Source organism: Ascaphus truei, chromosome 5 (assembly GCF_040206685.1).
Source record: "Ascaphus truei isolate aAscTru1 chromosome 5, aAscTru1.hap1, whole genome shotgun sequence".
Lineage (NCBI taxonomy): Eukaryota > Metazoa > Chordata > Amphibia > Anura > Ascaphidae > Ascaphus > Ascaphus truei.
In genome coordinates, this window is record NC_134487.1 from 129,607,963 (window position 1) to 129,635,450 (window position 27,488).

The 27,488-nt window shown below is 46.1% G+C and overlaps 1 protein-coding gene across 2 annotated transcripts in view; it reads right to left on the reverse strand.

Moving 5' to 3' along the window:
• Positions 1 to 14,842, reverse strand: part of CLTB (clathrin light chain B) — a 31,503-nt gene extending 16,661 nt beyond the window's left edge. Inside the window, exons 1-3 of one of the 2 annotated variants that reach the window (XM_075600768.1) lie at positions 14,500 to 14,842; positions 9,054 to 9,106; positions 2,907 to 3,024 (exon numbers count right to left, since the gene is read on the reverse strand). In XM_075600768.1, the coding sequence (XP_075456883.1) occupies positions 2,907 to 3,024; positions 9,054 to 9,106; positions 14,500 to 14,683 (355 nt within the window). In that variant the 5' untranslated portion in view covers positions 14,684 to 14,842. The remainder of the gene's footprint in view (positions 1 to 2,906; positions 3,025 to 9,053; positions 9,107 to 14,499) is intronic. The other variant, XM_075600769.1, reaches the window with a different exon arrangement.
• Between the last annotated feature and the right edge of the window lie 12,646 nt (positions 14,843 to 27,488).

Sequence of the window (27,488 nt, forward strand, 5' to 3'; positions counted from 1 at the left end):
CTTAGATTGGTGGTGATATCTTGCGTCCGCGCTGTTTTCCTCCGTCATTACATCTTGCAATGTTTCCTCTGACATCTGATGTCATCATGGGCGTATACTATGCCCGCGTCATCGTGTCCTGAGAGCGCATCCAGCGGCAACTCCTCATCCATTTACAACGTTTGATCGTGGATCCTGGATGCGTGCGCAGCGGTGTCATCTTTGTTTTCATCTTGGTTGCCAAGTTATGTAGTTGCGTATACGCCTTCAGTCTTCCCATGAAATGCTAAGCAGTGGTCGTCTTGCAGGTCCTCTGCAGCCAGTACTGTAAGGCTGAAGGCGCATGCGCAACTACATTACTTGGCAAGCAAGATGAAAACAAAGATGACGTCAGATGCCGCGGGACACGTGTCCAGGATCCATGATCGAATGTTGTAGACGCATTGACGCCAGATGGAGGAGACGCCGCCGGATACGCCCTCGAGACGCGATAACTCGGACGTAGGATACGCTTATGATGACATCAGAAGTGGGAGGAAACATTGCGAGATGCAATGACGGAGGAAAACAGCGCGGACGCAAGATATCAGCGGAGGATCACCTGCACCTGGGGATTTTTTTTATTTTCTCTGAGACTATATAAAGGACACTAGTATGTTAGTATTTATGCCATTTCGCTTGAAAAGGGCCAATAAAGAGGCCAAAACGTCGTGTTCTCATGGCTCAATAAAGTCTGAAACTGGCTTTACAAAAACCGAAGTGCCTTGATTCATCTCTTAAACTGGATATACTTTGGATTACTCACAGGTTTTCCTTGTAATCAGGAGCACCGGTAACTGTATCTTTTTATCTCATTTTGGTGTGCAGAATATACCTCTAATTTTGATTGACCCTTCTATGCAGTGACATTTACGTTAGTATTCATACACCCATTCCGGGTATGCACGTGTGCGAGATGTTATTCAGCAAACGTGAGTCGTCTCAAGATGTTGTCAGTCTCACCCGAGTGCCACGTTAACAGCTCCGCTAACCAGCCGTCCATCAACAGACACGTAAAGGCCTTCTGTCTGCTCTGCGCCATTAATCATAACATTTTCCCAACATTTCAGACAGAAATCGGCACTGGGCGTCCCCGTCCAGTTCTTTAATGTCTTTATTCCCGTCTTTGCGCCGATAAATAGTATTACCAATCATAGGATATAGCCTCGGTTCATGTGCTTGCTCTTTCACTGGATCATACCACCGCACACCAAACCCAACGGATGTTGGGCTGTACATGTAGTATAGGTGGCTTCTTCCGGAGTCGAGGGGTCTTTCCAAATAGTGCTTTATATAGACACGCTCTATTTGCCATAAGGGGGCCGTCTAAAAGTACACACATTCATTCAAAAGTATCAAGGAAACATAAACAAAAGTAACTCCATATACAAATATATACGGCTGGTTAGCGGAGCTGTTAACGTGGCACTCGGGTGAGACTGACAACATCTTGAGACGACTCACGTTTGCTGAATAACACCTCGCACACGTGCATACCCGGAATGGGTGTATGAATATTAAAGTAAATGGCACTATATAGAAGAACAAGGGCACACGGATATCAATCAGAAAGAATACATGATGCCGTAGAGCACACAACGTTTCGGCCTGCTGGCCTTTCTCAGGTGAAGTGGCATGTAGTGTGAGAGGCCAGCAGCCCAAACGTGGTGTGTTCTATGGCCCAATACATTCTTTCTGATTGATATCCGTGGGCCCTTGTCCATTAGTTACATTGGATATATTGGATGAAATGCAGGTCTCCCCGGGACTAAGGATTACCGGTATATGTATCACAAGTTATTTGTTCTTTGGTGTGCAGCAAACATCCTTACTTTTGCACTGTGACATACGGTGCGGATTGCTGACTCTATGGCTGCACTTACCGTTCTTCTGACATAACATCGCCTCCAGCCGTAAATTCCATTTATGTAATGGGACTGCGCACTCTGATTTTTTTTATGCATTTAAATTCAGTGATGCAGAGAATAATGAAGTTGAGTCCTTATCTCACAAGTAGCGGCGGATTTACATATCCGCCACCCTTAGGCACTTGCCTGTGTCTGCCGCCTGCTCCTGCCGCCTTGCCTTCTCCTTCAGAATCCAGCGTCAAATGACGCCGCGGACATCACCGTGACATTGCACGACGTCTCGTTACCATGGTAACGCGCCGTCATTTGCCGGCGCGACGTCACGGTTGCCATGGCAACGGGACGTCGGTTGTGACGTCCATTTGACGCTCGATTTTGAAGGAGAAAGCAGGGCAGCAGAACGGGGGGCGGCCGGCACAGGTAAGTAAGTCCTTCCCATTAGGTCCGATGCAAAAGGGGGCGGACATTTTTGCCGCCCCCAAAGTTTGGCGCCTTAGGTCGGAGCCTAATGGGAGATCTGACACTGCTTACAAGTCTTCCGCTCATAATATTTGCATGCATGGTTATTAAGCACTCATTGCACTTCACTTTATATTTGGTGTAGGAAGCTGTACATGTGTCTGGGGTTTGTTTTGTGTTGTGAATATGAATTATCCAAGTTATACATTGTTATGTACACTTTTGCAGAATGGATGGAGCATCTCTGAATTTGTGCAGCTTATATTTGTCAGTATGTAGACCTCTCAGCTGAAAGATCACACAGCTGGTTTTTGCCTTCTCGACCCCAGCACAATGTGCGACCGGTTGGGTAAGCCATTCTCTTTTTGGGATATTATGTTGTAATAACCCGGATCTTCTTCCCAGCACACTACTCTGCAATCATATATGACATGAAAACATGTGCAGAAGGAAATGAATACTAAAACTGGACGAGGAGATCAAACATTGACATATAAAACACAGAAGGTTGTGGGGTCAGCATCAGGGCTGCCGTTATCACTCTTCCCCCCTTTGTCATACCCAGCTCCTCCAGGCGCTTCTTCTGTTCCTCTCTCCATTTCCGAATGCTCTCTGGCTCCTGGGTCAGGCGGTCGGCATGTGATATAGCTGCGTAGCCATCACTGAACCCAGCAGAGTCCTAGCAGAGACAAGGCGTGATGCATTAAAATCTAGATTTAATACTGTACCCTCCACCTCTTTTACATGATCCGGGTAGTTAGCAGTTTCTGCATTAAGGCACTGCAGAAGTCGGGTTATGATTACTGTCTACTATATATTTTGGAAAGCTGTTGGTCTGTTTGCTCTGTATTTGGACACCTCTTACACTATAGTAACCACATTTTGCATGATAGTTCCTGAGATCAAGGAGCAGGTTTTTGTCTATGTTTGGATATATTGCATTCATTCTGGTTATTCTAGGAGGTATAACACTTTTCTATATATAAAAGCCACTGGGTGTTGTACCTGTTAGGCTATGTATCTGGCACGTGACATCATAATGCACATAACCTGGTGGCAGATAAGGAGAGTCGGATAGCTATAAAGTTTAAAAAGAAAGAAATAGAGGAAGTCAGCTGACACGTGAGGAGAAAACAAGAGTGGTGGAGGAGAGACAAACACAAAGAATTGTGGACATCATAAGGTATTAAAAAAAATGTGGTGGAGAGAAGTGTGTGGAAGAGGGAGAAGAGGGGGAAGAGGGAGAAGGGGAGGGGGAGAGGGAGAAGAGGCAGGGGAAGAGGAGGGAGAAGGGGAGAAGGAAGGAGAGAGGGAGAAGGGGGAGAGTGAGAGAAGGTGGGGAAAGAATAGCAACTTAGTGTTTCTTCTATTTAAACGCAGGGGGAGGGGGAGAGAGAGAGAAGGGGGAGAGAGGAAGGGGAGAGAAATGGGGGAAATAGAATAATTTAGATTACTGCAACCCGTGCAAAGCCGGGTACTTTCATCTAGTGTAATGATAAACACACTGCTTCAGTAGGCCAATGCTATATGATACAACTCACTCCTTCCTGCACCTGTTGGGGTTTTAAAAAGTGAACACTGGGACTTCAATTTCACCTCCCTCTGCACCTTTACCTCATCAACCACTCGGCCGGTCAGTGGTCCTCCCTTCCTCATTGCTGGTTCAGCTTAGCTGCTGAGGTTGCTGCTGTATGATGGGACACATTAAGTAATGTACATGTCTACATTACGTCAATGTTCTATAGAGCCATTGTGACAGTCCTGGAAGGGGCAATGATGTCACCAATCTCTGGGAAATTAGATTGTTTCTAAAACCCAGGCATGAGAAGTCAACTGGCCACTGGCTATTTAGTCCCTTTCAAATTGGATCACTCATTACCACTAAAAGGCTTACATTTTTTTATGGGGGGCAAACAGGTACAGCCACTTCAAGATTACTATTCAGTGTAAGACTGTGGTTGGAAAACTGATATAATCAATGTGTCCATGATGCATTTTTGCCCTCGTTGTAACTAAGACTTGCTTTTATGTTTCCACTGTCCAAGAATGTTAAAGGTGGGGAGACATGCCTCATTAACGTCTCTGCCAAAATGGTTGCAGTTTGGTGTCACTGTTCCTTAATGTATACAAGAATAAATGCCCATCAATAATGACGACTTGGATTTTTTTCTTTCCCCACCTTTTTTCTCCCCCCACCTTCTCTTCTCTCTCATCCCTCCTTCTCGCTCACATTGCACCTTCCATCTCTCCCCCCTCTTCTCTCTCTCTTCTCTCTCCCCTCCTTTCTCTCACCCCTCAACCCCCCTTCTCCCCCAGCTTCCCCAACTCCTATCTCTCCCCCTCTCTTTTATTAAATACATGATGGTGTCATCAGTTCTTTCCGCCTCTCTTTCCTTCTCGAGCATTCTTCCTTTCTCCTCATGTCACGGGAGGAGAAAGGGAGGAGTGGCTCAGTGAGTAAAGACACTTGACTGGCACTGAGTTTGAAGCAGTGGAGCCTGGTTCAATTCCTGGTGTCGGTTCAAAGTGACCTTGGGCAAGTCACTTTATCTCCCTGTGCCTCAGGCACCAAAAACATAGATTGTAAGCTCCACGGGGCAGGGACCGGTGCCTGTAAAATGTCTCTGTAAAGTGCTACGTAAAACTAGCAGCGCTATACAAGAACATGTTATTATTATTATTATTATGTCACCTGATTTTGTCTCTTTCTTTCTTCTCCTGCTTTCTGTCTAAACGTTATAGCTATCGGACTCTCCATATCTGCCACCAAACTATGTGCACTATGATGTCACCGAACAGCTCATGCCAGATACATAGAGACATACAAGACCCACTGGCTTTTACTTATATTAGACTAGTGGAATTACCCGGCTTTCCCGGGGAGGGCTGTCCAAAGAAGGGAGAGTTCAAAATATTTATATAAAACTAACTAACCCTAACTGTATCCTAACCACTTGCATCCTATCAAGTCAAGAATATAATTGAGAATGGCAAGAAAACCGCAGAAAGACTACACTAAAGCTAACATTTCTAAATAAAAGTGCTTTATTCACTTGCTTTTGTTTCGTTCGCACTGTTCAGAGTGGAATGGAAGCACGAAGCGCGAGGCATTTAGCTAAAATCAATCAAACCGGTTTAGACCCGGAAGTATTGAACGGTCACTTTGTGGACCGATTATGTCTCCTCCAAATATGTACCTACATTCCAAATTTGAACTTAATCGAACAGTTCCCTGAGGAGCTAGGGGGAAAAGCCTGAAGTTTTCACAAACATTTGTTCGGGGGCTACCCGAAGCTATGGGCCATATATACTAAAACCCCACCTACGCTCTGCCCCTTTGATCCTATTAGATACTAGCATGCCATGTTTGGTGGCTCTAGGATTAAGTGTGTGGATTTGTATAGCGGACAACCAAACAAACAAACAAACTTTCTGAAATATAGTATAGACCAAGGGTGCGCAAACTTTCTTGTCTGCGTCCCCCTGCCTGCTCTCCCCCCATTGACCTTTTCTCCGGCGTCATGACACGTTGCATTATCATGGCGACATGTCGCAAGAAGCCGACGGAGACAAGGTAAGAGCCTCGTGCGCAGAGGCTTGTGCGCTCCCCCGGCATTTAATTTAATATGTTGTGGGCAAGAGTGTGGGGCCTCTTTAAGCGCCGCGCCTCCCCCCCCTACAATATCTTGCGCCCCCCTGAAATAGATTATAGCATAAACATAATATGCTGGAAGAGCCCTCAGTAGAGAATATGATTATGCTGCATTTATTGGCAATCTTGTCTTGTTTCATTTGTTATCTCTCTATACACATCACAGAATCCTTACTGTTAACCCACAGCTTACAGTGTCGAGAAAACGTTTGTGAACCCCTTAGGATTTTCACATATTTCAAACCTAAAATGTTATTAGATCTTAATCCAAGTCCTAATAATAGATAAAGATAACCTGATCAATCAAATGACATAAGAACAGGATACTTTTGCACCATTTATTTATCCACAAATGATTCATCATTCAATATCAATGTGTGAAAAAGTATGTGAATCTTTAGATTCAGTACCTGGTGGCGCCCCCTTGAGCAGGAATGACATGAACGCTTGTAACTGCAGGTCAGTCTGTCACATTGGTTTTGTGCAAATTTTGTCCGATTCCTCTTTACAGAACTGCTTCAACTCATTTGAGGGCTTTCTTGTATGGACAGATAGCTTCAGGTCCTGCCACAACATTTTGATGGGGTTTAGGTCCAGACTTTGACTATGCCATTCCAAAGTGGAATGTCTTCTTCTGCAGTCATTCTTTTGTAGATCTGCTTGTATGTTTAGGATCACTGTCTTGCTGCATGACCCACTTTCGCTTCAGGTTCAGCTCACAGACGGATGGTCGGACATTCTACTCTAGAATCTTCTGAAACAATGCAGAATTCATGGTTGTGTCAACGATGGCAAGCCGTCCAGCTTCTGAGGCAGCAAAGCATCCCCAAACCATCACATTCCCACCACCATGCTTGATGGTTGAAATGAGGTACTTATGTTCAAACGCAGTGTTTGGTTTTCGCCAAACATAACATTTCTCATTGAGACCAAAAAGTTCTACCTTTGACTCATCTGTCCAGGGAACATTGTTCCAGAAGTCTTGTGGATCATCTATTTGTTATTTGGCGAACTTCAGAGGTGCAGCAATGTTCTTTTTAGACAGCAGTAGTTTCCTCCTGCCTTCCATGAACACCATTCTTGTTCAGTCTTTTTCTGATAGTTGAGTCATGAACACTGACATTAGTCAAGGTGAGTGTGGCCTGCAGATAGTTTGATGGTGCTCCGGGGTTCTTTGTGACTTCCTGGATGATTTGCTGGTTTGTTCTTAAAGAGATTTTGACCGGACGACCGCTCCTGGGTAGAGTGACTGGTCTTGAACTTTCACTATTTGTATACTATCTGTCTGACAGTGGATTGGTGGAGCCCCAAATCCTTAGAAATGGTTTTGTAACACTTTCTAGACTGATCAGCATCAATAACTGCTTTCTGAGATCCAGATGTTTCTTTTGATCGTGGCATGACAAGTTTCCACACACCTGTATGGTGAAGACCAAACTCACAAAGTTTCTTATCTTTATATAGGGTGGGGGCCCCCAAACTCATACCTGAAGATCTTCCTAATTATTAAAAGACCTGCTTCTAATTATCTCCTTATAATTTAGCTGTTAAAACAAGGGTTTCACTTACTTTTTCACACACCCGACTCTTAATTACTCATTCTTTGTCTAATTCATACATCATTTTGTTTCAAAAGACATGGAATTGGTCAATATAAACACTATTGGGTAGTTAAGCCTGGATTTGATTCAAGAAGGTTACCATGGAAAAACGATGGCATTTCCATAATTATCATTGGGGTTCACAAACTTTTTCTCGCCATTGTAGCTGGGCTTAAAAATCTGTGTAATGCTGCAGGCAAACGGCTTGAGGGAAAAACACATGTTTAAAATGGATAGAGATCTAAGGGACATGTGTTAGTGCCCGTTTGTATGTCATTACCCAACATCCTTGACTTCAGTTTAACCATTATGTGATGTGCTAAAGGGGTGAATGAAGCACATGTTGGGGACCTATGGAATCCACAGATGCACTCATGGGTTTAATATATTGTAGGGTGGAGGGACTTTTGTCACTTTTATGATCCACCAGAACCAGTTTTTTTCACTTACTGAAAAAAATCCAGTTTTCTGGAAAATATGACACCTCTCTGAGATCAAATTGGAAAAGCTCGGGAAAATGGTGTAAGGACTCGCCAGCCATGTCCCCACCAATAGCAGGTCAATGGGCACCACAACCGGATCCGGCCAATCACAGTGCCTTGTCACGTTGCATTGGAAAAGTGTGTGTATGCGAGTTTCAAAGCTTCTGCTGCGGATAATACAGGAATCAGAGAATGAGCTGGGAGCCTGGGTCTCTCTCCTTGTGCACAGTCGAGTGTCCCCAAGTTATTTATCACTCGTCCTAGTGGGGTGTCCTGTGCTCAGCTGGCAGTGAAGAAGAGCCCTGGACATTGTGTGGTGTTGTTACTGTTGTTATTTGTACTTAACACCATTCTTTATTTTACATTTTTGTCAGGGTTTTATTTCTTGACTAGAATGTTCCTTGAAATTTAGGTTTTAAACCAGAAAATCCCAACATTTGAACGTGAAAACATTGACCATGACCTTATTGTGTCTGGTTTGCAACCACTACTGGCCTCACAATGCACAATCAGTAACTAAGATATAAACCGATGATGGCTTTAAGTGGGTTCCCTTACACTCTATTTTCTTGTCGCAGCTATACAAGCTGTGTAATATATCTGATGAAAGCTCTGAGGAGTCCATGTATCATAGCATAGGAAGCTAAAAGTGACTTACTAAGTTTGCTCACTTGCATTAAACTACCCAGAATCCTTGTCTGCATATCAATAAGCGTGTGACGTGGCAGTGGGAGGCCTATGGGGACCTATGGTAGACATACATATACATTCATAAGTAACTTGTCCTTGTACTGTGATTAGTATTTGCTACTTTTTTTTAAACTACCATAACGTTATTGTATTAACCCACACTAAGGGATTATCCTCCACCTAAAACTTTTATGAATGTCCTTTGCACCCGCAACCCCCATCCCCCAAATCACTGCCCAGGCGCGGTCCATCCTCTGTAGTAAAGATGACGCCCCACACTCACTTGGTAAATGTCTCCTCCGTTCACTGGAGTGGTCACCAGGTCATCGAAACCCACTGCAAGAGAAATAACAGTGACAAGCCGAATCTGGATGAATGGCCGCCTAAGAATATGGTGGTGCGTATGGGACACCAATACCAAATGGGCTTTAACATGCCCTTCTGACATCACAATGTATTCCACTGCACTACCATTCCAGCCAAATCTCTTTGAAAAGAAAACTCTGGTCCTTTATAAAGAATGTAGGTGGACCGTGTTTTTGTTTTGAATGTCGGGAGTCCCTCGTCAGTTGAAAGGGTTGTGTTTTCTAGCAGCCTGTGTCCCATAACATTACATTTTGCTGTGCTTGTGATATCCACCTTTATTGTTATCTGCTTTGCTACTTATATTAAACTCTAAGAACACTGCTGCTTTCAGGGCAATGCCCTTGTTTTGTTCATTTCAGAGTACTTAAACAGGGTGTACATTCAAGGATGTTGCCACATAACCCCGAATTATGTGTTCAAATAACTTTCACTATCATTTTTTTGATGTGCTGTGGCTCTCAGGAAATACAGAGACATTGGCATTTTGGTTAGGATCACTGACTTCACTGCGTGCTCAGATTTGTTATTTAACCCTTTCACATCTCCATACATCTCGGTAAGACACCCAAACTGTGCTACAGCCTGAAACACGTGCCCTGCTGCTGCTGCTGCAAGGGACTTAGGCCATGTTCTACTACAAAAGGATGCTGAGCTTTAGAACACCTCCATTCCCATTCATATGAATAGGAGCTGAGGCGTGCTAATGCTTAACACCCCCTTATGGATTTGGGCCCAAGTGCTTTATTGGACAATTATATCTGAAACATGAATTGCAATGTGTTACTTAGCTCTTCAGCAGTAAAGGAATTCAAATAATGATGGTTTGTGTCTGTCTCGTTAAGACACATATCACTTAGATTGTAAGCTCTTCGGGACAGGGAGTCCTTTTCCTAATGTTACTGGCATGTCTGAAATGCTTATTCCCACTATGTGCTATATTATTATATCCCGTGTATCACTGCTGTGAAGCGCTATGTACATAAATGGTGCTATATAAATAAAGATATACATACACATTACCTTTTGTTTTTACCTTGACATCTTCACTACAAACTTCCATGTGAAATGTGATGGTATTTATGGTAACATGATAATGATCTATTCTGTAAAAAAATAAAATATATATATGTATATTCTTTTTAGGCGTCTTGTTGCAGATGGTCCAGCGCTGCTTCACATCTGTGCATAGTAACTGGATGTCCGCAGCATCCTTCCCCTAGTTGCGTGTAAGAGCCCTTTCCTGGAATTCTACGGCAGGTCCCGGATTCTTCATTTCATTTGAACACATTGGGGCACTAGCCGTGCAGAGTTTGTTTATGCCCTAGCGCCACCTCTGCTTCAACCCGTTTGCAGAGCAGTGCTGGCTCCTCTTACAGCGCACTGAGTAACATCCGACCTCGCCCAAAACATACTCATTTCTAATCAGGTCTCTTGACAAATTGTGCAACGCGCTGCCGGCCCCGCTGGCATCAGAACAGGTTAAGAAAATGTGGCTACAGAAAGGTAACAGCAGTATGGCCATGTCTGAATGCTCAGTTAGTGCGTTACTCCAGTCCTCAAGACCACCCCCCCCCCCCAACAGGTCAGGTTTTCAGGATATCCCAGCCTCAGCACAGGTGGCTCGATCAGAGGTTCAGTCGAAGACTGAGCCTCTGATTGAGCCACATGTACTGAAGCTGGGATATCCTGAAAACCTGACCTGTTGGGGGAGGAGGGTGGGCATTGAGGACTGGAGTGGAGAAACCCTGCTCTAATACCCTCTGGGCTTTGCCAGTGTTACCCAGGTCAGTGGGACTTGTTGATCCAGTCCAGTTTTTTTTTAATGCTTCTCACGTCACAATTTTGGAATTCAAAATCACAGGATTTTTTTTTTTTAGCCAAAAGTCAAACTGAAACAGAACAGAATCCACCGCCTGTCACACTGACCCTAACGCTATCACACGGCTGCCGCTCACTTCTAGATGTCCATTCAGGTCGGCTTTTGTTATGGTAAAGCCTGAGTGGGTTGAAACTCTCATCGAAACATAATAATTGATGGCAGATAAAAACCACTCGAAGTGAGGGGGGTGGGGGGTCAGAAATCTCCCCATTTCTTTGACACCACCGGAATGAAGCAGATATCATGTGATCGCCGGAGGTGGCAGGACCCTAAGGGGCGCCTCGACCAGTTTAGGTTTTTACACTAACCATCCCAATTTGAAAACCTGGACAGGACAGGTTAGCAGCTGTAATTATTGGTGGATCCATAATAATGTGTCATCCTTTATCTCGTCTTATATGGCTGTTCAGGGGATCGTGCAATGCTGCCTTCAAGAGTTCAGCACTGAACAGGTTTGATCAGCAAAACGACAGTGAAAATGTGCAGTAGTCATCTATCTACCCGTCATTCTGCAGCCGAGAAGTGCATCGCAGTTCTGCTGTTTTCACTTTTTTTTCCCTTCAAAAGCATCGTGGGATTTTTAACCTTTTTGTTTTTCGTCTGCGAAGGGAACCATATAACCTGCGCAGCACGAACCTGCCTCGCTGACACGGGGTTTACATGGCAATTCTGATGGCAGTGCACTTCTTTACTGCAGGAAGGAGCGTACGCGGGTGGCTGCAGCACTCAATACCAATAAATGAATTAAAGGTTTGCAGTCCTTCCCACACACGGGTTCCTCCCTTAATTGTATCATTATAAACATGTTTTATGACATTCCTTCCCCCTGCCTCTCCCCCTCAGGGCTGTGTCACGATCGGCAGCTTTCCTTCTCTCCATAGCCTTGTTCTTCTTTCAGTGCTCACGCAAAAAACGAGGCCAGTAATACACCCATATAACTGCTGTCTGACGCATTTCACCTTGGGATGTTAAAGGGTTTTCGGGCCATTAACTGTCCTCATCATGGATATGTAACTAGGCATCTCTCCTATTCAGCACAGGTTTAAAAACAAAACAAAAACGTATTGGGTCACCTTTCCCTATTAACCACTCAGTGACAGAGGGTAGTAACACTGCTTGCCCCTCTGGTACTCAAATGGTCAGTGTGTAGACTGGCCCCACTGACCGATTCAACCATCCACATATCAAAACCTCAATGGGAGGGGTATATCTTTGTAACATCCAGGCAAGTGCTCCTCATAAAATGAGTTTCATCTTGTGATTCCCACAAAATGCTGCATTTTTGTTTATATTTTTTATGGTAAAAGTAAAAAAAAAAAAAATGAATATGAATCCACTGGCCAATGAAGGGATCTCCAGCATTTTTCAACCAAATCTCCCTGGAAAGGGTTGTCGGCTGTTGCACTGTATGCTGGGTAATCATTAGCCAGCCTCAATGGAGCAGCAATAGAGATTTTCTGCTGGGTAGGCCGCTTGCAACCAGAGTTTATATTTACCAAGCGTACACAAGAAATAAGTTAGGATTATGAGCTGCGAAGCCATGTGATCACTTCAACCATTATTGTAACGCACAAATATGAAAACAAAACCTTTGGTTCAGTGACTGCCTCTAAATGACTATATATAGGCTCAGGCAGTTCTTGGTTGGATAACAGGAAAAGTGCTCTGAAACCCCGTGTTCTTTATTTATCATCCAACTGGGCTTTGGGGATACGGTGATCTGGCCTTTGCAGTTCTTTGGTTCTATGTGCTGCCGGGACATTTGCAGAATCTTCTGCCTGCTTTAGTTCTCTCTCGCACTGGATGAAGCATTTTAAATGATGCGGTTTCTTTTCATAGCGATCAGGAAGGAGGACATTTTGATGAATTGCTCATGTTATGGTTTCTACTGAGAACTGATTGATTTAAAAAAAAAAACACGTAAAATATATTTATGCGCGATTAGATTGGGCCATATTTACAAAATGGCGCTACTCTGTAATACCTCTTCCGGCACTGGAGGACGCTTGGATGGGCCAAGAGGTGTGTTTTCCGCTGCCAGGTGCTTTACAGAGTAGCGCTGCTTAGTAAATTTGGCTCTCAAAGAAAATCGTTTTGGAGTGACTGTAAAGTCAGGATTCATTGGCCCGTGTTCAATATACCGTGATGACTTCTTCCCCTACCTAGACAAGATTTCAACTCAATTTCAATGAATGGGACTTCAACTTTCTAAAAAGAAAAGAAAACTGCTTTGCCGCATATTGCACAGAGCACACTGACCCTGATATTTTACACTCAGGTGATGGCTCTGTGATAGAATATACCTTTGCACTCGCTCTTACTATGGGAAAATGGGGCTGTGAGTGATAGATACTGTATGCAAGACAGACTGGGCTTCTGGATAAAAAAGGTCACAAAAGGCTCTTGCAGGTTTTGTGCTTTGTTTGAGCACCACCCTTCCCACAACTGAGCAGTGGCGTTGCTGTTTGCTGGAGCAGGTCGGGAGCCAGCCTACTTGTGCTCTGCTTGGTCATTCGATCAGGGCTGAGTAAACATGAGCTGGGCTGTACTTAATGCAGAGAATAAATTACTCCAGGGAAGGCCATATTGTGTCACCTCGTGTGGGATATAAAATAATAAAAAGTGCTGGACCTGAGAAGAAATTCCTTGGTTAATTCTCTCTATGAACCAATTATCCCAGCGTTTCATTAACTATTAACTAATGGTGGCATAAGACAGGTTTGTGGAACTGTCTGTTATATGTGAATATACGCATGAATGTTCTGTATCATTGCTCTATCCCTGATGGTAACCCAACTCATGCACTATCTTGCAGCATGTTGGCACTGCAGCAATATTATCCCTCACGCATCTGAGATGCTCATATCACAGAAGGGAAGGAGTGAAGAAGAGATTGAGACAGAGTGTATATATATATATATATTATATCTCAGAGGCTATAATATCTCCTGTGCTCTTTTTACCTATTGTACATCACCATGTAATTAATAACATCTCTCAAAACTGCTTCTTGTTACAATATTATTATTTCAGACCTGGTCTTTCACCTGTCACTGTACAATATTTCCACTTCATAAATAAATGATACATGTAACATTACAATCTAGTACACTCTGCTTCACACAGGTCACAGTGATACATGGTTTTTTTCCCCCCTGGGGTAGCTTTCAATGTAATTTTCCGTATGGGAGATGCACACATATAAAGTTACTTGGGCAAGGTCACGCTGAGCAGGCACTGAGTCTTGAATAGGCTCTCCCACTTCAAAGGCTGGTGTCTTACCCAGCTTTATAAGGTTAGAGCTGTAAGTATTCCCCATAAAATGTAAGAGTGTCCCCACCGCCTGTGTCATCAGGTGCTGTGTGTGACCTGTGTGTGACCTTGGACAGGTCTCTTCACTGCCTCTAGATATGAGTGTCAGCTCTGCGGGCCAGAGATATGGTGTGGCTGTGTTGACACAATGCTCTTTCACCTCCTGACTCACCTATATCTGACTGCTCCAAGGAAGAGGCTTGGCTCCCCACCAGCACTGCCCCAAACCCTTCGTCATTCTCTATCCCAGCTATTTCGTTTTCCTGTTGGGCCAGGAAAGCAGCGGCTGGGTCTTCTTCCGTCTCCCCAGGAGCCCCGCTCTCCGAAGAGGAGAAGAAGCCAAAATCATCAGCCATGATCTAATCCGTCCTGGCTGCAGCTCCCGTGCACTGCGGACTGTGTGCCCACCAGTGGATCCAGAGAGATCCTTTGCAGGAGAAACGAGCAATTTCCAGTGTGCAGGCTGCACCCAGCTCTGTGAGTACTGCTGTAGGTGCTCCACAGAAGAGGGAGGACCATTAGTGACATCAGGGCTGCCATTCACACAGCACACCAGCAGGTGCTGCTATCATCTGTAAGCAGCACCACACACTGATCCTCAACCCTGGCTTCTGATTCCCTGCCAGAGGCCTAGGGCAGGCAATTGTGTGGCATGTCCTTTTAGCCACTAGATTTAATAAAACAATGAATGAAAAATGAATATTTCAACTTCCTACGATCCAAGTCATGGGTATTGGGAGGGGGAGGGGGAGGGGGGGGGTGCGGGGATATGGACCAAAATATATAATTTGAAGAGAAATAATGCCTACAGTGAGTGAGACTGCTGAAATCTATGGAGCAGCTGATGCTAAAAATCCCTAACACTTCACAAGGATTTCTAAAAAGACATAAAATATGAGAAAATAAGAGTGATAAGTAGGGTTGCAGTTAAAAATAACAACAAAAATGTTATATAAAAGGAGCACCAAGATTGAAACTGGGATCGATGAGATGCACGTGGGAGATATGGTCTAAAAGCAACAAAAAAAATATTCGCTCTCCACATTTCCCTCTCTCCTTATTCCTATAATAAATAACTCCGGGTTGTGCCCAAAAAAATGCGGAGCAGCTTAGAGAAATGGATATAATAATAGCAAAAGAGCTAATAGAAGGGGGAAAGATCCTCTCGCTGCAAGAATTAAAACAAAAAACACGAAGGCAGAATCTACACATTTTTACGTTTTTCCAAATCAGACACTTTCTGCAAACAATAGCTCAGAATGCTACATTTTCGGATCTATCAAAATTTGAAACAATATGTAAGGAGGGTATCTACCAGAGGGGATTGATCTCGAGAGTATATACGGAGCTGGCTACTCACGCAACTTCCCAACCCTAAAAATATATGATGAAATGGGCTGAGGACCTCAACATAGAAATAGATAACGATGACTGGAGGGATATCTGGGAATCGGCAGCTAAAACATCAATCTGTACAATAACAAAAGAAAACATTTATAAAATTCTATTTTATTGGTACTTAACCCCGAGTAGGCTGTCAGATTTATCCAGGGACCCCGTACCTATGCTGGAGAGGTTGTGGTATGAAAGGAGACATGGCCCACATCTGGTGGTTTTGCCCCCATATTCAACATTTTTGGACCATGATAGAAAATATGATTCTCGATGTCTCAGGCCTGAGTCTCCCAAAGGATCCTTTGACCTATCTATTAGCCGGTCCAATGGAGGGAGTCCAAGCCCCAATAGGCAAGCTGATCACTTTCATACTTACAGCGGCCCAGTGTGCCATAGCGGCAGCATGGAAAAAGGTAAAACCTCCATCTAGACGCACAGTGATTAAAAGAGTAAATAATGTCAAACTCATGGAAAGACTCTCAGCACAGCTGAACCACTCATTGGATCTTTATTATAAGGTATGGGAAGCATGGCCACAGAACTGGGAATAGCCCCAAGCAAGGAGACAGAAGGCTAAGTTGGACACCCAAAATAGAGTAGGTGAATTTAAATAAAAATAAAAATTAAAAAAACTCGGACGTAGCATTTCGTTATCGACGGGGGTAGACCCCCCCGTCCCCCGTCCCCCCTTTATCCTCTTCCTTCCTTCTACATCTTCTTTCATCTTCCCCTATCTTCTCTCTTTGTCTATTCTTAGAAAACTATAGGTTTGACTGAAGACTCTTAAATATAACCTTCAAGGAAAATAAAAAAGGAAAGCAAGAGAACAAGTAGAGATGGCGAATTGAATGTTTACAAGTTTAATCTCCAAGCCTGTATAGAGTTTAAGCCAAAGTATATATCGGGTTGGATGTTTGTATGTTTTTCTCACTTGTTTTAAAGATGAACATTGGTTATGATGGAAATGTTATACTCTGACAATACCTAATAAAAAAAAGATTGAAACAAAAAAAAAAGGAGCACCAGATGTCACCTGCATTCCAAAAATCTGTTACGAGTCTCCTATGCCAAAAAGGTGGAGAATGGCGGGAGAAGAAGATTATGTCAATTTGAGTCAGAGTTAGGAACTTGAAGGAAACAGTAAGAGCAGATACAGGAGCTGATGGCATGTGTTCACACTCCCATTCATTTATCCAGTTACAAAATATTCCCACCCTAGTGATTTTTTGTTTCTGAAATGTTCAGCATTAATATTAATGCTCTATAATAGCAATGCTCCTGTTATTGTTTTTTTTTTTATTTTGCCTTCACTGCCAGCGAGAGAATGTTTTTTTTTTTTTAATGTTATTTTGAGGAAACACTTGACATAATCATGTTGGGGAAAAAAGGGACAACAATCCTTGAATGTGCACAGTTCAGCAAAGATGGAGAACCTGTGAGTGGAGCTGAATGTTTTCCTTGAGTTTCCAAACCGACTTTATTTACCTCATTGTCACAGGTCATATAATGGTTAAGCTGCGCATGAGGATTCTGGGTAGTGTCACCGTTAACTTCCTATACATTTTTTTACATAGCCTTCCCAGAGCTTTTGCTTGCTGTATTACACGTTGTGTGTGCATCTGAACGTTTATTTTTTGCCCTCCTCTGTCTGCTTTACAACCACTGCCAGCTTCACAATGCAGAATCAGTGACCAATCTCAAAGTAAGGCCTCGTTCAGGGTGCCTGCTTCGCAACGTGCACGCGCACGTCCGAAACAAAGTATTTAAACTCAATAGCGGTTGTCAGGGTAGCAGCTACCCTGTCGCCGAAGTACGGAGTTCACGCTGCTACACTTTGCATAAACAACTCAAGTTGTTTTTTCAAGCTGCAGCAGCGTCACTGGTACTTCGTTAGCCAATCAAATCATTCTTGAAAATGATTTGAACAGAGCAACACCCATCCCTAAGCTGAGGTCTGTAGACCCGCCTCCACAACACTAGCAAAGGTCTGCTGGGGATGATGTGCACACATCGCCCAGCAGACTGACGCGCGCACAAGCAGACGCGCGCCCTCCACCTCCTGTCTCTGCCACCCTGAACGAGGCCTAATAAGTCCAAAAGAATGAAACAGCTGTCTTTAAGTGGACCACTGGTTCTGTACAATGTAGAATCCTGATTTACTCCAGAACAGAGGCCTAGATTCACTAAACTCTGCTAAATTAGGGAAACTAATGTGATGTTCTTGACCTCATTGTTGTTACCTTAATGTCACGTTATTTAAGGATAACTCTACGTTATTTTCATGACCAGGGCCGCTGACAGGGTGACCTGGGACAACCCAGCCCCTTAGCAAACCAAGTGGCCACCTAGTCATGAGCAACCCATTACTAGCTGATGAATAAGGGGTACAAAGGGGTTACTATATATAGTACACACGACACTAGACTACTGTCCACCCTTCCCTTGCACACCAAAGAGACTATTAAGGCAAGGGGTTAACTCCCACATCCCTCCACCCTGGCGGGCCTACCCACCCTCCCAGCAGGCACATCCACCAAACACACCGTATAACCCCCATCTAGAAGAAAGACGTACATCCCTGTTAACTAAATCTGGTGAATAGGGCCGCAGGCCTTGTTACCATAAAAAAAATAAACACAGTATAAAAAAAAATGAAATACACATTCAAAATATATAAAGTGGTCATTAACTCTTGAGCGCCGGTGAGGCTCCTAAGGCCCGCTCAAGGAGAGGCTAGGTAGCCTAATTTGCCTAAGGGGTATTTATAAAATAAAATCCACTTAGCCCATCCATGTTGTGCACCTCCAATTTCGTCAGGGTCAATGACCCCCTGAAATGAATCAATGTCTAACCATAAAAATCCCTAAAATAAATGCAGTAATGTGAAATAATGATCCAATCTTCTCCACTTGACAACCCAAAGAAGAAGAAGAAAAAAAACGGAAAAGGCACAACGCAAGAGATAAAAACCGAGGCCTATGTTCCACAAACAGAAAGAGCAATTGTTTTTATGACAACTGTTGGGCTTCCGGGCACAACATATTTTATAAATGCATGTCTTATTTTTGTAGTATAACTGTCCAGCTTCTGTATGCTAATCTACCACAATATCTCAGGACTTAGTGTCAAACCACATCTATTCTCAGCACATCACTGTTGTATGTCTTTATTTATATAGCACTGGTAAGCACTCAAGGGTGTTAGCGCCTCTTTAATCACTTATATTACACATTTTATTTATATAGCACCATTAATGTACATAGCGCTTCACAGCAGTAATACACGTGACAATCATATAGATAACAAATAATATAAATAACACATAAAGGGGAGAAGTGCTTCAGACATAAAAGTGAGACAGACAGACAGAGGAACCCCCGAGCAGACAGAAAACAGCAACACACCCGGTGGACAGAGAAAGGAACTGGGAGAGAGGGAGATTTAGGAAAATATGTCAGGGCTATTTCCTGACATTACTCCCCCCTCTCCAGGGAGGTCCTCTGGACCACATTCCCGGATCAGCAGGATGTGCTTCATGGAAAGCCAACTCTACATGGTCCTCCTCCGGTGGTCTATTGACAGGCAAGATATTTGTCCCCACAGTGACAGCACAGGAACCAATAACGGGTACGTCAGGCGTTGCAAGGAACTTCCCGATGGGTGCGTTCAACTCAATCGCAGGAGCATGGACAACAGGAACGGGTGCATATGGCTCTCCATACAAATCAGTAGGGACATTGAGTTCACTCTCTGTGGTCGCTTTTTGTGACCAACATATCTCTTTTAGTTTTGCAATCTCTTTCTCCAACTTCATCTTTCTAACTCCAATTTAGCACTAAATGTCTGTTCCTTGTAAACCTTGCTCATATCTTGCAAAGCCTCTGCCAGCTTGCTTTTGAATTCTGTCTGATGTCTGGAATCTGTTTCTACTGTCCAGTCTCCTGCCGTTTTGTGGGATCATTTAATTAGCATTTAAGACCAGCTATTTCAGATTTCAGCTCTTGAAGTTGTCCTTCTGCATTGCTTTTCACACTCAATGCAGTTGCCAGTTTAGCTTCTTTGGAGTTGAGTCGCGATTCCACATCTCCCAGCTGACTCAAAGCAAGGCTTAGATCTGTTTCCATTTCTTTATTTCTGACCTGCAGCTGCCGGTACTCCTCCCGGACCTTGTCCGCTCCAGCTGCAGACGGGCCTTCCACGGGCTGTGTGGTCCAACAATTCGCATGCATCAGCCATTTTGACCTCATAGCACAGTGTCAGGTCGGCCACTTGACGGACACCTCCTCCCTCTCTTCCTTTTTGGCGAGCTATATCTTGAGCTCAGCGATCTGCAGCGCTGTGACTTGCTGGGATGTGTGTTCAGCTGCCAGCTTTAGCTCTTCCACTTCTAGGCTTTGCTGCAAGTTCCACTCCACAGCGAGAGACCCCTGTTTCTTGAGTGCATCCTGCAATTCTCCTCTCAGGGCCTTCATCTCTTCACTGTGCTCGCTCTGAGCTTGCTTCCACGCATCCTTCATTACATTTGAGCTCTACCAATTTCTTCGCCAGGGTCCCAGCAGCTTGCCTTTTCCAGGTTTCTTTCTCCTGGGTGTATTGACTGTTGGGGATGGAGCAGTGTCTCTGCTCCTCTAGCTCTTGCTTCAGTTTCTGGACCGCCTCATGCTCTCTCTCATACAGAGTTACCTGGCCTCTAAGCTCCTCCTCCAGCGAGGATCTGGTTATGCTTAGTGTGGACTTCAGCTCCTCATGCTGCTCTCTGGGGACACACTGGGTACTCAAATGCTCTTGCAGCATTTTTACTTTGTTAGCAGTCTGGATACTTTCTTTCTGCAAAACTCGCTGCTTCTCCCCAGCATTCACCTGTTTTTCTTTGGTGTCCTTGCAGACTCGCACACAGTTCTTGCAGCTGGCTCTGCATCATGTTTTCTGCTTGTGTGCGCTGCTCCAGGGAGACACTTTCTTCTTGCAGCACTCTCTCTGCATTCTGCAGTGCTACCTGTACGTCGAATTTTTCCTGGGCCAATTGTTTCTTCTCTTCTTCTAGTTCATGGAGTCTCTTATCTCCTTCACTGACTCGGACATAGAGATTCTTGCACTCTTGGGTTACTGTTTCAAAACCACTATTTAACCCTTCGAAGATCTCTCTCATTGAACATAGCTCTGTGTTGAAGTGGCAACTACTCTCCTTAGAGGCTTCCAGCTCTGTACTAAGCCTGTGTCACGCCTGTATGCCCGCAGACCTGGCAAGACCCCAGTGCTGAGGTGGGAACGGTATTATACCACACACCCACAGCAGTGGGAGCAAGCCCGGAGTGTGGTATAGCGTTGCTGGGCCTGTAAAAAGAGTGGTTAGCGATACTTGCAACGTTCGTAGGAGTAAGCGTAGGGATAGTTGTGTCCGTGTACCAATGTCCAAGGGGTGCAGAGAGTAGAGTCGTCGGTGTACAAAGCCAGGTCCAAGGGTTGCAGAGAGCTGCGTGGTCGAGAGCGTAGCAAGGTTCAAAGGGGTACAGAGAGCAGGGTAGTCCAGGACAAGCAGGGGTCAAAGCCAGGGAAATCCAAGGTAAACACAGGAGCAGGATACACAGAGGGAGCACAGCATAGGTCAGCACACAGGGAAACAGGAACTATGCAGAGCGAGGAAGAAGTGGACAGACAGGGACTATAAAGGGAGACACACCAATAGGAGAGAGGGGAGGAGCAGAGAGAGAAGTGGGAGACAACAGGGATAGGTCAGGGAGGAGAGAGGAGGAGACAGAAGGGGCAGTCAGGGGAGTAACCTGTAGGGTTTGGGAGGAGGAGTCAGGATTGTGGCAGACCAGAGAAGAGGAGCGTGTGCGCGCTCCCTCTGTAAGTTGAGGGTGCGCGCGCACAGGCTGCGAGAGGGAGATAGCCCGCAGGGACCGTGAGGAGGAAGTAGAAGGGGGACAGAGCCCAGAGGCAGAGCGTGTACACGCGCCCTACGTGAGCTGCGGGGGCGTGTGCACAGGCGGCGCCGCGGGAGCACCGCCGGAAGGAGGCAGAGGGGCGGACGGAGCCGCCAGGGACGGTGTGGCACAGACCGTGGGCATAACGGGTGTCTGGGAGCGAGGAGTGTCACTGCAGGAGGTCAGGGAACGCGCGGGTGCGCGAGGCCTGCGGGGCAAGCGCTGAGGTAGTGGGAGAGAGGTAGATGGAGAGGGACAGGAGTGGGAAAGGGTAGAGGGATTGGCAGGAGATGGGACAGTGGGAGAGACAGAAGGGGAAGGAATCCCCTGGATCGTCACAGTATCCCCCCCTTGAGGACCGATCTCTGAGCGATCCAACCAGGGCTTGACAGGGAACTTCTGGTGGAACTGGAGGAGTAGCCTTGGGGCATGGATATGCCGTGCTGGTACCCACGAACGTTCTTCCCGGACCGTACCCTTTCCAGTGCACCAGGAATTGTAGCCTATTTTTGGACCCGCAGGAGTCAATAAGTGATTGGACCTCATACTCCTGTTGTCCAAGGGTGGAGACAGGATTGGGTTTCCGAGAGGGGACAGGAAAATGAGGGCTGGGTATGAAGGGTTTGAGAAGGAAAGCGTGGAACAATGAAGGAATCTTCATGGTAGGAGGTAGGTCGAGGCGGTAAGCCACAGGGTTAATCTTCTCCAATATTTTAAAAGGACCTAGGAATCTAGGAGATAGTTTGGGCGATGGTGTTTTCAGCCTGATTTTTTTTGATGATAACCACACCTGGTCGGCAGGTTTGAAAGAAGGCTCAGGTTGACGATGACGGTCTGCCTTGGTTTTTTGCTTGGCCACCGCCGATTGTAACGTCTTGAGGATCCTTTTCCAAGATTCTTGAAGATTGACAACGTGAGAGTCAGTCACAGGAACGCCCGAAGGGGAGGGCGAAAGAGGAAGGCTACTGGGATGGAAACCGAGGTTAATAAAAAAGGGGGACATCTGAGTAGACTCGTTTCTAAGAGAGTTTATAGCGAATTCGGCCCATGGCAAAAGATCCACCCAGTTGTCTTGTGAGTCTGATATGAAACATCGTAGATATTGTTCCAGGGTTTGATTCATCCTCTCTGTTTGGCCATTGGTTTGAGGATGGTATCCAGAAGAAAACAAAAGAGAGATACCGAGTCTTTGGGAAAATGCCCGCCAGAATTTCGAGATGAACTGTGATCCACGGTCAGAGACAATAGAAATGGGAACGCCATGTAACCCAAAAATTTCTTTAGAGAAGACATCCGCCAATGTGGCAGAGTTGGGAAGACCCTTGAGGGGAATAAAGTGAGCCTGTTTAGAGAACCTGTCTACTACGACCAAAATGGTGTTCATCCCTTTAGAAATGGGCAGTTCAACAATGAAATCCATTGAAATGTGTTTCCAGGGTTGTTCCGGAATGGGAAGAGGTAAGAGAAGTCCAGAAGGTTTGTGATGGAGTGTCTTACTCTGGGCACATACAGGACAGGCGGTGGTAAAGTTCAGAATGTCTTGGTTCATTTTAGGCCACCAAAAAGTCAGTTTAATTAGATCTGCTGTCCTTTTGAAGCCTGGATGACCGACTGCTCTAGAAGAATGACCCCAAAGTAACACTTTATGGCGAAAGCGTGGAGCTGCGTATAGGCGTCCTTCTGGTACCCTGAACCTGCTGGGAATGTGGGCTTGAGCCTTGTTGATCTCGTCCAACACATCGAAGTTGTTAGCAGAAATTATACATTTGGCAGGAAGAATAGGCTCCGTGGTTTCGTTAGTTTCGGTTTCGGTGGCGAACTGACGAGAGAGAGCGTCCGCTTTGACATTTTTTGTACCAGGAATATATGAGATGGTGTAATTAAAGCGGGAAAAGAAGAGTGACCAGCGAGCCTGGCGAGACCCCAACCGACGAGCCCCCTCAATATATAACAAATTTTTGTGGTCAGTGAGGATAGCAACTGGTTCTTTGGACCCCTCCAAGAGGTGTCTCCATTCTTGAAGAGCCAGTTCTATGGCCAAAAGTTCACGATTACCAACATCATAATTCCTTTCGGCAGATGAAAATTTCCGTGAAAAAAACCACAGGGGTGAAGTTTCTCTTGGGGAGAAGTCCTCTAGGAAAGGACTGCGCCGGCTCCTACGTCCGAGGCGTTGACGTCCAAAGTGAAGGGGAGGGAGGTATCTGGATGACGAAGGATGGGTGCAGAAACAAAAGCCTTCTTAAGAACCTCAAAAGCACGAATAGCCTCAGGAGACCAGGAAGCAATATCAGCGCCCCTCTTGGTCAGTGCGGTGATGGGAAGGGCAATAGAAGTAATTTATTTAATGAATTTCCTGTAATAGTTGGCAAAGCCGAGAAAACGCTGCACAGCCTTGAGTGAATTAGGCAGCGGCCAATCGAGAACAGCTTTCAGTTTCTCTGGATCCATGGAGAAGCCTTGGCTGGAGATGATATAGCCTAGGAAGGCAGTAGAGGACTGGTGGAACAAACACTTCTCCATCTTGGCATATAAGTGATTAGAACGGAGTCTAGAAAGCACCAGTTTGGTATGTTGAATGTGTTCCTCCAGATATTTAGAAAAAATTAGAATGTCGTCTAGGTAGACTATAACAAATGTTCCCAGTACATCGCGGAAGATGTCGTTCATAAACTCTTGAAAAACGGCAGGAGCGTTACATAAACCAAAGGGCATAACAAGATATTCATAATGTCCAGAACGTGTGTTAAATGCAGTCTTCCACTCGTCCCCCTCCCTTTTGCGAATGAGATTATAGGCATCTCTTAAGTCGAGCTTTGAGAAGATAGAGGCCCCCTGGAGACGATCGAACAGTTCTGAGATAAGCGGCAGAGGATACCGATTCTTCGCCGTGATCTTATTGAGTCCGCGGAAGTCAATGCACGGTCTAAGCGATCCATCCTTCTTCTTCACAAAGAAGAAGCCAGCCCCGGCAGGGGAGGTAGAGTTGCGGATGAATCCCTTCTCCAAGTTTTCCTGAATATAGGACGTCACGGCCTCGGTCTCCGGGACGTGGATAAGATTTAGACTTCGGCAGGACGGTCCCGGGAATGAAATCGATAGGACAATCGTATGGACGATGTGGAGGGAGAATCTCCGCTTGTACCTTGTTGAACACATCCAGATATTCATGATACACGGTAGGAAGGGTCAATAGATTGGAAGAAACGGAATCCAGACCGGCCAGCACCGCTACAGGAGACTTCACATGAGCGGCATCTGTGGACGAAGGCCATTGGAGAGGCCGAATACCGGTCCAGTCGATATGCGGATTTTGGAGTTGAAGCCAAGGCAATCTTAAAATAATTTGCACAGTAGGAGATTGAAAAATATCGAAGATGATTACCTCCTTATGACCATCAGCCAGGGTCAATGTAAGAGGAATAGATTCCCAAATGATAAATGCCGGCTGGAGTGGTCGGCCGTCGATGGCCTCGAGGCCAATGGGGGTCTTCCTTCTGACCATGAGAATTTGGTTCTCCAACGCGAACTTCTGGCCAGGAAGTTACCACCCGATCCCGAATCGACGAAAGCTTCCACATTCAGACAAAGGTTCGGACCCTCCAACGTTGCAGGAAGAATCAACTTCTTCAGGAGAGCTTTGGAAGGAGAGGGGCAAGGAGAGACAGTACCCAGTAGAAGCCCCTCTACCTTTACTGGGTGTGCCCGTTTCCCGGCTTCAGGGGAAAACTCTGGAGAGAATGTTCCGGAGAAGCACAGTAGAAGCAAAGTCTATTCAGGCGATGCCGCGCTCTTTCCGTGGCCCGAAGTTGCTGACTGCCGACCTGCATTGGTTCCGGAGGCTCCAGTGCCAGGAGAGGTGTTGTAGGCGACCTATGAGAAACAACAGAAGGAGAGCGAGAACAGTGCCTTTCGTGCCGTCGCTCCTGAGTACGCTGATCCATGCGTACACTCAGGGTAATCAATTCCTCCTGGGAGGAAGTCCGGGCATGCGTCGTTAGGTCATCTTTCAACATATCAGAGAGTCCGTGCCAGTACGCGGCGGCGAGTGCCTCATCATTCCATTGTACTTCAGCGGCTAGCGTGCGGAACTCGATGGCGTATTTGGCAGCAGATCTTCGGGCCTGAGAAATGTGAAAAAGAGAGATGGCGGCTGTCTCACGCCATGCAGGCGTATCAAATACAAGTTAAAACTCGCGTCTGAAGAGAGAGTAATCTAGCGTTACTTCACTTTTGCGCTCCCATAGGGGGGAGGCCCAGGCGAGAGCGTCTCCGGTGAGCAAGGCGTAGACATATGCTACTTTAGCACGGCCAGTGGGAAACAGGGAGGGGGACATCTCAAACTGCAACTCACATTGGTTTAAGAAACCGCGGCAGGCGAGGGGGTCCCCATCGTAGCGATTCGGAGATGGAATCCGGGGCTCAGAATTGCCATAAGTCGTGGCCACCGGTGGCGTGGGGGCCATGAGACTCTCCTGAGGGGAGAAGTTAGCCAATTGTTGGGAAACGGTAGACAGCTGGTTGCTGACAAACTGTAAAACCTCTAAGGAAATACTAGTACCCACCTCAGGGGGGTCTGCGTTTGTTGGGCTCTGCATAATGTCACGCCTGTATGCCCGCAGACCTGGCAAGACCCCAGTACTGAGGTGGGAACGGTATTACACCACACACCCACAGCAGTGGGAGCAAGCCCAGAGTGTGGTATAGCGTTGCTGGGCCTGTAGAAAGAGTGGTTAGCGATACTTGCAACGTTCGTAGGAGTAAGCGTAGGGATAGTCGTGTCCGTGTGCCAATGTCCAAGGGGTCCAGAGAGTAGAGTCGTCGGTGTACAAAACCAGGTCCAAGGGTTCCAGAGAGCAGCGTGGTCGAGAGCGTAGCAAGGTTCAAAGGGGTACAGAGAGCAGGGTAGTCCAGGACAAGCAGGGGTCAAAGCCAGGGAAATCCAAGGTAAACACAGGAGCAGGATACACAGAGGGAGCACAGCATAGGTCAGCACACAGGGATACAGGAACTATGCAGAACGAGGAAGAAGTGGACAGACAGGGATTATAAAGGGAGACACACCAATAGGAGAGAGGGGAGGAGCAGAGAGAGAAGTGGGAGACAACAGGGATAGGTCAGGGAGGAGAGAGGAGGAGACAGAAGGGGCAGTCAGGGGAGTGACCTGTAGGGATTGGGAGGAGGAGTCAGGATCGTGGCAGACCAGAGAAGAGGAGCGTGTGCGCGCCCTCTGTAAGTTGAGGGTGCACGCGCACAGGCTGCGAGAGGGAGATGGCCCGCAGGGACCGGGAGGAGGAAGTAGAAGGGGGACAGAGCCCAGAGGCAGAGCATGTACGCGCGCCCTCCGTGAGCTGCGGGGGCGTGTGCACAGGCCGTGCCACCAGGCGCGCGGAGCTCCGCGGGAGCACCGCAGGAAGGAGGCAGAGGGGCGGACGCAGCCGCCAGGGACAGTAAGGCACAGACCGTGGGCATAACGGGTGTCTGGGAGCGAGGAGTGTCACTGCAGGAGGTCGGGGACCGCGCGGTGCGCGAGGCCTGCGGGGCAAGCGCTGAGGTAGTGGGAGAGAGGTAGATGGAGCGGGACAGGAGTGGGAAAGGGTAGAGGGATTGGCAGGAGATGAGACAGTGGGAGAGACAGAATGGGAAGGAATCCCCTGGATTGTCACAGCCTGTGAACTTGCTTCTGAGAGGTTTTCAGTGCTGTGCCAACTTGATCCATGAAACTGGTCCTTGGCAGAATCAGCGTATGCCTTCTACAGCTTACATCACCCTGTCACTCTCCATCTGATCCTTCTCTTTCTCCTGGAGTATAGCACTAAGCAATTGCTGTGGACAGACA